This window comes from Lotus japonicus, chromosome 2 (genome assembly GCF_012489685.1).
Source record: "Lotus japonicus ecotype B-129 chromosome 2, LjGifu_v1.2".
Lineage (NCBI taxonomy): Eukaryota > Viridiplantae > Streptophyta > Magnoliopsida > Fabales > Fabaceae > Lotus > Lotus japonicus.
The window spans coordinates 55,115,461-55,127,317 of NC_080042.1; the positions used below are offsets into that span (position 1 = coordinate 55,115,461).

General features: G+C 44.5%; 3 protein-coding genes across 4 annotated transcripts; 2 read left to right on the forward strand and 1 right to left on the reverse strand.

Moving 5' to 3' along the window:
• Positions 1-97: 97 nt before the first annotated feature.
• On the forward strand, positions 98-3,860 carry LOC130738385 (uncharacterized). Its single transcript, XM_057590357.1, has 5 exons — positions 98-406; positions 633-2,038; positions 2,129-2,439; positions 2,522-3,384; positions 3,490-3,860. Exons 2-5 carry the CDS (start codon positions 747-749, stop codon positions 3,673-3,675), a joined length of 2,652 nt encoding a protein of 883 aa, XP_057446340.1. The 5' UTR covers positions 98-406; positions 633-746; the 3' UTR covers positions 3,676-3,860.
• A 100-nt stretch (positions 3,861-3,960) lies between these two features.
• On the forward strand, positions 3,961-4,976 carry LOC130738388 (uncharacterized). Its single transcript, XM_057590361.1, has 3 exons — positions 3,961-4,440; positions 4,534-4,635; positions 4,717-4,976. Exons 1-3 carry the CDS (start codon positions 4,078-4,080, stop codon positions 4,834-4,836), a joined length of 585 nt encoding a protein of 194 aa, XP_057446344.1. The 5' UTR covers positions 3,961-4,077; the 3' UTR covers positions 4,837-4,976.
• LOC130738386 (serine/threonine-protein phosphatase 7 long form homolog) lies at positions 4,969-8,287 on the reverse strand. Of its 2 annotated transcripts, XM_057590359.1 has the most exons (4): positions 7,998-8,287; positions 6,354-7,390; positions 5,509-6,269; positions 4,969-5,416 (listed from the first exon to the last, which is right to left on the reverse strand). In XM_057590359.1, the coding sequence occupies exons 2-4, from the start codon at positions 7,384-7,386 to the stop codon at positions 5,081-5,083; spliced, it is 2,130 nt and encodes a 709-aa protein (XP_057446342.1). In that variant the 5' UTR covers positions 7,387-7,390; positions 7,998-8,287; the 3' UTR covers positions 4,969-5,080. The 2 variants fall into 2 exon arrangements, with proteins under 2 accessions (XP_057446342.1, XP_057446341.1); XM_057590358.1 differs by lacking the exon at positions 7,998-8,287 and having other exon boundaries at positions 6,354-7,854.
• Positions 8,288-11,857: the final 3,570 nt, after the last annotated feature.

An 11,857-nucleotide genomic window follows, 5' to 3' on the forward strand; every position in this document is an offset into this window, starting at 1 on the left:
CTACCCATCGGTAAATGATTTGCCGATGTCAAAATACCAATCGGTAAATGATTTACCGTTATTGTTCCTCAGTATGAACACCTTCATCCCATTACCCAGAACACGAAGAACAATATCGGTTAATAATTAACCGATTCTAATATTGTATCGGTATATCATTTACCGATTTGTAATCTGTAAGTTTGATCACCTTTTCACCATTACTCCTCCCTCCACCAACCCCTCCACCATTACTCCTCCCTCCAACAACCCCCCACCAGCCCCCCATAACTCGCCCAAACTACCTTATTCTCCATTACTCCACTCCTCCCTCACATTTCACCTTCCCACCACCACCACCATCTCCACATTTCCACCACCACCACCACCAACACCACCACCACCAAGGGAAAGCTTTTAACTTCTGGTAAGTGTTGTTAGCTTTGGTACTTTATTTATAGTTAGTTTAAGTAGTTAGTTGTTAGTTTAAGTAGTTAGTTTAGTTAGTTAAGTTGGTAATTTAGGCTGCTGAATCGTGAACTGAATCGGTAAATGATTTACCGTTATAGTACCGGAATTTGATTTACCGTTATGGGGTCGGAATTTGATTTACCGTTATATGGTCGGTTATTGATTTACCGTTTTTGTTCCAGGGATGACAGAGTCATTTTTCTTTGGTGAATCACAATTGATACATGCTGCTGGATTGGAAAATGATAATCCAGAGGAGCAACCATCACTAGCTGAACCTCCGATTATATCTATAGATGTCTCTCATTTGTATCATACTGATCAGGTACTCATTGCACAAATTTTTGCATGCTTTGTTTGCTTTGTTTATGCCTTGTTTTATGCCTTATGCCTTGTTTATCCTGAAACAGCGTTTCCCTTTGAAAGATGATCTTATGAAATGGGTTCGCGACATTTCTATGGCAAATAATTTTGTTTTGGTGACAACAAAGTCTGATAGTGGTGCGAAGGGAAGAAAAGAATATGTCATTCTGGGGTGTGAGAAGCATGGTGCGTATATTCCCTACAGAGAACCGGATCTTGTTGAAGGAACGTCAACACAAAAGACAGGTTGTCCTTTTAGGCTAAAAGGACGACGTACGAAAGATGATAAAGGTTGGTGGTTGAAGGTGATGGACGGTAGACACATCCATCTCGCAGCTGAGTCACTAGTTGGCCACAATTACGCTGGTAGACTGAATAGTGAGGCGAAGGAGGACGTGATAAATCAGGCTAAGACTTGGGTTCCACCTAGAAAGATGTTGGCGTCCTTGAAGGAAAAAGATCCTTCAAACTTGACTACCATCCAACAAATTTATGGTGTTTGCAAGCGGTTCAGACAATCCGTTCGTGGGTCACTGACAGAGATACAATACTTGTTGAAGAAGTTGGACGGTGAGAAGTATGTTCACTTCGAACGAAATGAACCCGGATCGGAAGTGATTAGAGATATATTTTGGGCTCATCCGAATGCCGTCAAACTTTTCAACACATTCCCATATGTAGTGATCATGGATTGCACATACAAGACCAGCAAATACAAACTACCCTTGCTCGAGATTGTTGGCCTGACCTCCACGGATAAAACATACTCAATAGCATTCTGTTACATTGGCAGTGAGACCACAGAGGACTACATTTGGGCATTGGAGTGTATGAAGTCTCTGATTTCCGACCAATCCAGGTTGCCTAGAGTGATTGTGACGGACAGAGATCTTGCTTTATTGAGTGCTGCTTCACAAAGCCTTCCCACCACCACCCATTTACTATGCTTGTGGCACATCAACAAGTGTGTTTTGGCAAAGTGCAAAGAGTATGTTGGCACGGATGATTTTGCTCAAGAGGTTATGGACAAGTGGGCCGAATTGGTAGATGCTCCAACAGTTCCAGAATTTGAAGCTCATTGGATTGAATTGTTTAACATGTGCAAGCATAAACACAAGTTGAAATTTGCCACTTATTGTTCTACTACATGGTTGGTCCACAAGCAGAAATTTGCCAAGGCATGGACAAATCATGTGATGCATTTTGGAACAACAACAAGTAACAGGTACAAAAATTATGTTATGACTTGTTATATGTATTTCATTTCATAGATTATTACAGTATTAATTCTTACATGTGCGTTGTTGGTTTGCAGGGCTGAAGGTGCACATGCCAGCTTGAAGTTGATGTTGCGGAACAGTAAGGGTGACCTGGCCACATCATGGGATGCGTCGCATAGTTTGACCACCAATCGCCACACTGAGATAGTAGCATCGTTTGAGCGCAGTATGAATAAAATTGATCACCTTTTCAAGACCCCTTTCTACACAAATATTAGGGGATTTGTGTCAATCAAATGCCTGAAACTCATTGATGCTGAACTGACAAGAATGCGAGCCTCCGGTGGCAGATGCGATTGCTTATTGAGAGAGACTCATGGACTACCTTGCGGTTGTCAACTTGCAGGTTACCGGTCAACCACTCTCCTCTCAACTACTTCCAATTATTTATATTTGTGATTCAATGTAACATGTCTGTGAACTTGCAGATTATGAGAGGATTCCGTACGAGGCCATTCATCCATTCTGGAAGAGCCTAAGTTGGGAGCATGTACCTGTTGTAGATACTGGCAGCTCAGATATTTGCGGACTAAACCATGGAGAGATGCACCCAGAAGTTGAGGCACTGACACGTTATTTCCATTCTTTGGATACTGGAGGGCAGAGTATGGTAAGGAGGAAGCTTCAAGCGATATATTGTCCTGAAAGGAGTACACTATGTACTCCTGAGCTTCGGATAAAGTCCAACCGCACTCCTAAGTTGAAGGAGAGCAAACAACCCAAGGGTCGAGCAATAGGATCCTTGACTCGTGATCCTTCAGCGTTTGAACTTACTGACAAGAAGATTAAAGAGGAAAAGAAGTCTTCACAACCAGCAAAGAGGAAGAAGCGTGTGAAGAAGTCTGATACAAGCCATTTCATGTGTAACTTTCCAGCCTTTCTCCATCCATATATTGGCACAATTACAGATGTTGAGGATGATGGTAACTGTGGCTATAGATCCATTGCTGCATTAATGGGGCATTCCGCCGGTCAGGACGGTTGGCCTTGGGTTAGGGCTACATTGATACAAGAACTTGAGACCAATGTGTTAATGTATAATAGGATGTGGGGCACAGATGTTGTTAATGCCTTACATAATCGTCTCACTCTTCCTATTGGTGACCCGGCCACCCCTGACAAATGGTTTCAACTGCCAGAGATGGGATACCTTGTTGCCACAAAGTACCAATTGGTTCTCGTATCCTTATCCTCTATGGGTTGTAACACATACTTTCCACTGATAGGAGCCGGCCCACGAGATGAGCATTCTGTTATAGCTATTGGACATGTGATAAATCACTGGGTACAGGTATATTTTGACCAAATACACTAATATTTTAGTTGCCTACTAGCTTGTCGATTAATTTTTGTATGTGGAAGTTATCTAATTTTATGGTTATTCTCTAAAATGCAGCTCCAATTAACTGCTGGACATCCTATGCCGACTATTGCTCCCCAGTGGGATTGGCACGCTGATCTTGCCTCCAAATACTGGAGGAACCTATATCGTCCACGTTTAGACATGTATGATGCACAATTCCATGCTTGGCTTGGTGCTTTTAGTGGTCATGCGGACTATGTGGACATCACCACAGATTGAATGTTCTTGTATTGTGTAATATTAATTTGTAAACTCTCTGTAATTTGGTAGAATGTGGCCCTTATCACAGGTTGTTGTTAATGATGAAAACCTAGACATCATCGTAGATTGGCAGGTTCATGCGTGTACTTTTGGTAATGTTAATTTGATGTACTTTTGGTAATGTTAATTTGATGTACTCTTGTCATTTTCATTTTCATTACCCTCCACCACCAACCCTGACATTACTCTCAACCACCAGCCCCAACCACTCTTCTACCATCCACCAGTACACCTTAAATGTTTTGACCGCACTCCTGAGCTATAAATCTATGTTGTGTCTTGCCTCTTCTTCTCACTCTTCATTCCTCATCTTCCTGTCTATTGTGTCTTGACTCTTCTTCTTACTCCTCATTCTACACAATGGAACAAGACCCAAATCCATTCCTCCGCCATTGCAAAGGTCAAAGCAACAACTCTGGCAGCTCTCGTCCTCTCATTCCTGGCCCGGCTGGCGCCATCCAGGCTGCCATGTATGCCCGTAGATCCACCCCGAACACACCACTCATTCCGACCCAGGAAATCGTGAGGCGTGTGCTAGATCATGGATCAACCGAAACCGATCCTGATTTCAACTCACATGCTTGGCTATCAGCCCTGCAAGAGTGGGGAATAGCCACTCCGCTGGGCTCTCTGACAGCGAACGTTGAGAGGGTGGAGAATGTTGTTGCTGTTATCAAATCTTGCACTCCCAATGGATTTGGAGATGCGAAAGTTACCCTCAAGGTATGTCTTGAGTTTGGGTTTTGTAAGGCCTTGTTTTTTGTCCCCCTTGACTAACCGTTCTAATTTACTTCTCAAACGATTTCAAAAATTTAGGACCCCACGGGTGCCGTTGATGCTAGCATCCACCGCAAGGCATTTACTCACAGTGAATTTGCGAATGACATAACTGTTGGATCTGTTCTCGTTCTCCAAAAGGTCTGAAACCTAAACATGAAACTTGCTTCATTTTTTGGACAGTTAAGCATGGTTTAATTAAAGTATACATTTCACTTGCAGGTTGCTGTGTTTGCACCTAGAGGAACTGTTTGTTATCTTAATATAACATTGCCCAACCTAGTGAAGGTATTCCCAAAAGATTGCGGACCCCATGACTTCATCGATATCACAGAGGAATAATTTTGTTTTCGGTGTTGCTTATGTTTAATTTGGTTGTGTAACCGTTTAACTTATTGTCATGGATTACTACATGCTTTGAATTATTTATATGTTGTCGTTGTTTCTGTTTTTTTCATTATAAGAGTCATAATATTAAGACTAAAAATATAACACATGCAAATAAAACGAGGAAAGAGTCATAACATAACATAAAAAGTCCTAACATATACATAATAATGGATCCCACATAACAAGTGTAATAAAATCACTCTCCCCGACCCCGCCCCCTGCGACCTCTGGGTCCACGAGCTCGACCTCCACGAACACCCTCTCCAGGATCACCCTCTCCACGAGCTCTGCCTCCACGAGCTCCGCCTCCACGGGGTCTGCCTCCACGAGCTCTGCCTCCACGAGCTCTGCCTCCCGCAGCTGCGGCTCCTCGAATAGCAGAAAAGGCAACTCCCTGGGTACCAACGAAGGAACTCCGTCGAAAGAGATCGAGCGCCCTCTCCGTGAGGATCCGGGGCTGTGTCCCTGGAGCATAAGCACCTGGCACCTCCAGGGACTGCTCCAACAACTCCACACCCCTACGTATGGCAGACTGCATAAAAATAATATACAAAAATAATTTCATTAACAAAAATCACAATTGAATGAATAAAAATAATATACAAGTTTAGAATCCAAACTTACCACGGCACTAAGCTCCTCCCTCCTATCCTCAGGGATGATGAACACATGTGACACTCTGCTATACCACCTCATGTAACCCTCCACCGCCTCTCCCGGATATGTAGCAGGTATCCCCTGAGAGCGGAGGTGCGGCTCAAACTCAGCATAGGCAGCATCTGCGGTCTCAGCAAGGGACCCCGTCGTCTGGATCTCAGAGGGGTGTCGAGGGATGTCCTGTATGAAGCCAAACTGGCGCATAACCCGCTCTGGTAGATGTAGGCTCACAGACCGGCCGTAAGGTGTCCGGATGTAGCCGGAATAGAGGGCCCTGGGATCCCGCGGTCGAACATCTCGATGGTCCTCAAAAGGGGTCCATGTGATATCATCCACTGTAAGCTCATCGAGCATGACCCGTCTCTCATCGAGTCCGGAATGCGCGATCCGAGACGTGGACCACCGCTGCGCCCTAGGCTGGTCCTGTGTGTAGCCGGGGACCTCCGTCCTGATAATGACGCTGCTGGATATGTACTCATACGCCCATGACAGCACGAGGGAGGTGAACCCACCGATCTGCGCTGTCTTCCTGCGGGAAGCACGACTCAGCTGTTCGTACAACGAAGCCAGCGCAATCGCACCCCACGCGTACTCCGACACGCGACCGAGGTCCTCAAGCATCCCGATCCAGTAGATAGTAGTGTGGTAACCACCACTCTTGCTGGCAAAGAGGGTGGCACCAAGCTGGTTCACCAGCCAGATCCTAGCAGCATCCTCATAGCGTCCCCCTACAATGAAATGAATTAAGTTAACAGTTATTAATAATACTCTAAAAATAAATACAACTTAATAAAGTAATTATTAAGACATACCATCCATAGCAGACGTGTACATGGTCTTCAAAGTAATGAACCGAATGTTCTGGCCACCCGCCGCCTCAAACTCAGCCAGATAAGCAGCAACAGATCCTCCCAGGAGCTGGGCGCAGAGCGCTGCAACCTCGTCTCGCTCCCCTCTGCCCGGAGTGTAGAACCTCGACCCTGTGGGAAGATGGAGAATAGCTGACACATCGTCCAGGGTGATAGTCATCTCCCCGAACGGCATGTGGAAGCTACTCGTCTCCTCATGCCATCTCTCAACAAGGGCCAGTACGACAGCTGGGTCTGTCTCCGGTAACCCGCACCAAGGCAGGTGATACAAACCCGTCTGCTGCAGCAGCAGTCGCACAGCTGTGTGGGCCTCTGAATCGCCATCACAGGGGAGGTTCCATACCTTCCCCCCAACAGTGGCCACCCTCAATGTCCGACGGTCCACGTACCGCGGGTCTGTGCGAAGAAGTGCCTGCCACGTCCAAGGAGCCTTGTGGTCAGGATAATGCGCAAGAAGCGACAGATCCTCAGGCCCCCCGGGAAACGGTGCCACCCTCTGGATGAGGTCGTCATCCGCGCCGCCCTCTGCCACCACATCTGGCACAACATCAGCAGCATCAATCTCCTCCTGGAGAATAAGAGGCTCCTCCTCCTCACCACTGGCCTCAGAAGCAGTCTCAGAAGCAGTCTCAGAAGCAGACTCCTCGCCATTGGGCTCCGAAGAAGACTGCTCGCCAGATGTCTCCTCAAGAGGTAACTCAACCATCGGAGAGACCGGAGTAGGATGAGGCTGAGGCTCAGCCGGAGTACCTGACGGAGCTGTAGTAGATGGACCACCTGACGGAGGTGTAGCAGACGGACACGGAGACGGAGCCCCGGCCGGAGTAGCAGACGGAGACGGAGACGGGGCCGAAGCCTCAACCGCCTGACTAGCTGCTCGATGGTCGCCGCGCCGCGTAGAAGCATGCAAGCGCTCGTGGCGATCCTCTGCATCATCGACTGTAGAAGATCGAGACCTCTTCCTCCCGCCCTTCATTCTCCTATGAAAAGCAAACAAATTTAACATCAAATTACAACTTGAACAACTTTAACAGTTACAACTTGTACAAACATCTCTCATATAGCAACAAACATCTCTCATATAGAAACAAACATCTCTCATATAGCATCAACACCCTTTCTAATTTGTCAATCTAGATAACTAAAATGCAACATTAAGGAAGTTCCCTAGTTCTAATAAGCCGATACCATCAACACCCTTTCCCAGTGTCATGACACTAAAATATTTGAAAATTTGTACAAAATATTCAGCCCAATAGATGGAGGAAAACTAAAAAAAACTGGCTTAAAAAAACTGCCTTAAACTGCCTTAAACTGGTTTAGAATCGGGAAATGTTTTCCCATTACAGAATCGGAAAAACATTTTCCATTACAGAATCGGAAAATGTTTTTCCGATTTTACAGTAACCCAGAAACCAGAACTGGAAACGACCCACTCGTGCCTATGACCGTTTCATGCCATTTCAGTCAATAAAACCTACCTCTAATCAATAATCAACTACCCTAGTGTTCAACATTCACCTAATAATCCATCAACTACCTCTAATCATCAATCAATGTGAGAGAATCAATAAAAATGGAACTTACCTTTTGAATGTAATGGAATGGGAGTTCCGGAGCTTTGAGGAAGCTTTGATGATGATGGGACCGAACGCAAGTTTGGGAGAGATTTGAAGAGGGAGTGATTTGGGGAGGGAAATGGGTTTTGAAAATTATGTTTCAAAACCTATCTGATGCTGTTATATCAATACGAATCGGTAAATGATAAACCGATACGTATCGGAAAATCATTTACCGATATTAATCCTGAGGGTTTCCGGTAATTTCCCCACTTTAAGTGGGGCGGGAAGCCTAAGGGCTGGGGTGTTAAACCCAATTCCCGTTTGTCATGGTTTTGGGGAATTTAGAAAGAGGGATTGAGGAAGGTGAAGAGTCAGTTATGATAGTTGAGTTGAGGATTAAGATTATGTTGGAGGAAAAAATGGGTTTGTGTTTTGGGGATTTTGGAAGATTATGGAAAGTGATGAGGCAGTTATGATGATGTTCTTTTGAGAGTTTTGGGAAATTGGAACTAGTTGGAAGGGATGGAGGAAAAAGAAGCACTAGCAGCAATTGCCATGGAGGGAACTTCAACTCTCTATCTCTCTTTTTTTTCTCTCTCTCTCTCTATCTCCTTTTTGTGTGTGCAACTCAATTTCCCTCTCTAGACTTTGCTATGTGTTATGTCATGTTTGTGAGCTGATGGTTTCTTGCAGACTTTTGCTTAGGTTGTTTGCTTGGTTGAGATCAGGAACAGACACAAGACAAGGACTTTTTATTTTTATTTATTTACTTATTTAAAAATAATAATAATTTACACCCTTTAATATATTTGAATGATTAAAAGTCAAATACTCACTTTTTTTTTTACAAAAGCACAAAAATAAAAACGCTTAAGGATGGAAACACCAAGATTGCCTTTAACCAAAATGTCATGCAAGCCTCTAAGACAAGAGAGGTGAATTAAGAACTCAAATGTAAAAGAAGCTTTCAACTTTGCAAGAAAACCTTCTACCATAGTTCCCCTCACAAGGCAAAAGCTCCAAGAAAATCTACTAGTCCAACTGCAATAGCCCTATAATAGCAGCAATGATCAATGTAAATTGATGCTAAAGGGAAAACGCAGCTCTGACAAGCTGGATCACCAACAAGGAGTTCGAAGAAATCACCACACGTTGATATCTCGACTGCCAACAAAGGTGAAAGCCATTAAAAGTGACCAATAATTCAACCTTCAAAATCCTAAAAAACCCATAGGAACTCGAAAAACCAAGGATCCCACAGTCCCTAAGCAAACTCTCGAACTCAGCCTCGTCAAGATTACCAAGGGAGCTTTCATCATTCAACGCAACTTAATCTAACGGTGGTATCGGCCAAGCGATCCATTAGGGTGAAAATAACTAAGAAGGTTGGGATAAGGTGTTGCGAAAGAAGGAGAGACTGTTAATCACCTTAGGCATCACCGCACCAGTAGGACAAAAAACACCACCTCACACTGGTTCTTCCAAAGCTCCCACACCATCAACTCAAAATGATCTCGAACTCGGAGCGGAACAACCATGGCGAGCGTCCAAAAATCTTTGACAGCACCGAACACATGCATAAGACAATAAATCCAACTACTGCCATATCTACCCCAAAGCTGGACAATCCCGCAAACAATGTAACAAGTACTCTGACAACGATATGCACACACACCACCAAACTAAGTCTATCCTAATATTGAAGCAGTTTCGCACAAGAAATGGCATGATGAAAAGCTTACCCAAGAAAGACACAACTAAGTAGAATATTCAATTTAGGTTTTATTGTTGAACTTTTATTTATATATTTATATGGGAATTGTTATTCTGATCCCCCCCCCCCCACATCTATTCAGACCGAAGAAAATTTGTGAAATCCAAAATTACCCCTATCGAACGCATCCTCAAAGTGTGTCTCTGTCGCTCTTTCGTGAGTGCAAGCTCTTAGCTCTCCCTCAACACATTTCTTGTTCAGGTTTCTGTCAAACAATTTGGCGGAAAAATGCTCAAATATCCATGCCTGCAATCAAATTGCACCAAAAATGTCACATACTCAAACATAGACATTAATTACAAATGAACTAAAATAAGAGATATAGACTCATACTTGAAACAGATTTAAGTACCCTCCAAGGCTAGTGATGCTGACTTTGGTGGCATCATTAAGCTGGTCATAAAGGAAAGTCAATGTCATGGCGCCCCATGCATACTCCCCAACCTTCTCCAAATCCATAAACAGCCTCAAATATGAAACTTGCACCTTGTTGTTTGTCTTGGCACAGAAAATCGTCATCCCCACCAAACGCAGCAAGAAGGCTCTAGCAGCTTTCTTGGTCTTCCCGTCCTTGGCCATCTTCTCAGCTACATCCAGAAGCCATGTATACCGAGCATAAGGTCCTAAGGACTTCCGCATCTCCGCTTCGGCCTCTGCTTGCGTAACACCAAGCTGCTTATGCATTACAATGGTTGCTTCCTCACGAGTCAGGGTTAAGAGACTGAAGAATTTTTCCACCACAGGGATGTGTAGCAAAGACCTAACATCATCAAGTGTCATAGTCATCTCCCTAAATGACATATGAAAAGATGAAGTCTCCAGCTGTCATCTCTCAACAAACGCCGACAGCATGGTCTTGTCCACTGAGGAAAGGTTGCATGTCAGCAAAAGCAATAGACCAGCAACATATTTCATCATCATCCTCTTCCTGGACATCCTTACCACTTTGTCCATCCTCTTCCTCCTCCTCTTCCTCACCAGAACCCTCATCCTCTTCTTCACTAGAACCATTCTCTTTATCAACCATATCATCATCATCATCTTCCTTAGGTTCATTAGCAACCACTGATTCAGACTCTTGTACTACACTCGCTCCACGCCTTTTACGTGCTGCCTCTTCACGCTTCTTACGGTCATCTTCTTGCTTTTTGCGGGCCGTGTCTTGACGCGCCCTACGTATCGATGTCGTGGGGTGGACTCTGCTTTCTTTGATAGCCTGGGCTCTGCTTGTTGTGGGGGGGGGGGGGGGGGGCTCTGCTGCTTTTGCTAGGGGGTTTACTTGGGGGGGGGGGGGCTCTACTGCTCTTGTTAGGGGCTTTACTTGGGGAGGGGGGGGGGGGGGACTTAGGGAACGGCCCAGATTTTTTGTTCTTGCCATTTCTGAAACATAAGACACAAAACAGAAACTTTCAGATACTCATTAAATCGCACTTTCAGGGAGCGTCTACATCACACCTTCAGGGAGCGTCTAAAATGCTCCTTCAAGGAATGTCTGACTCGCTGCTTCAACGTGCGTCTGTTATGCACACTGACCTTCAATGTGTAAATCAAACGCACGTTAAAGGAGCGTCTCAGACGCACATACTAAAAGCGACTAACAATAGAAACAGATGGGTCGGGTCGAAATCATACCGAAACACGACAGAGCAAGATGGGGTGGCGCTTCGCGGGGCAGAGGGTCTACTCCACTGCAGTGGCGGTGGCGCTTATGGGGCCGGTGGCAGTGAGAGGATGAAATGAAATTGAGGAGGAGTGAGAATGAGTATTGAAATGGGTTTGATGTGGGGGGGGGGGTTGCGAAGTTTTGAATTAGTGAGAAGAAGTGGGGTAAGAAAAGGGGTAGTTAGTGGGGGTTGTGGGAAATTTTTTTTAAAGAGGGTAAATTGGACATTTCGCAATTTTTTAAGGGTCTGAATAAATGGGGGGTCTGAATAACAATTCCCTATTTATATATATATATATATTCAATTTCCTAAAAGAATTTTTTGTCTAAGTTAAATGGATGTATAGCTAGTTCATTTCCTCAACTCACGTCTAGTTAAAATGTTGTATTGGATCATGACAATATGAAAAAATGGGTATATTAGAACAAAAGCATTTACCAATGTGTT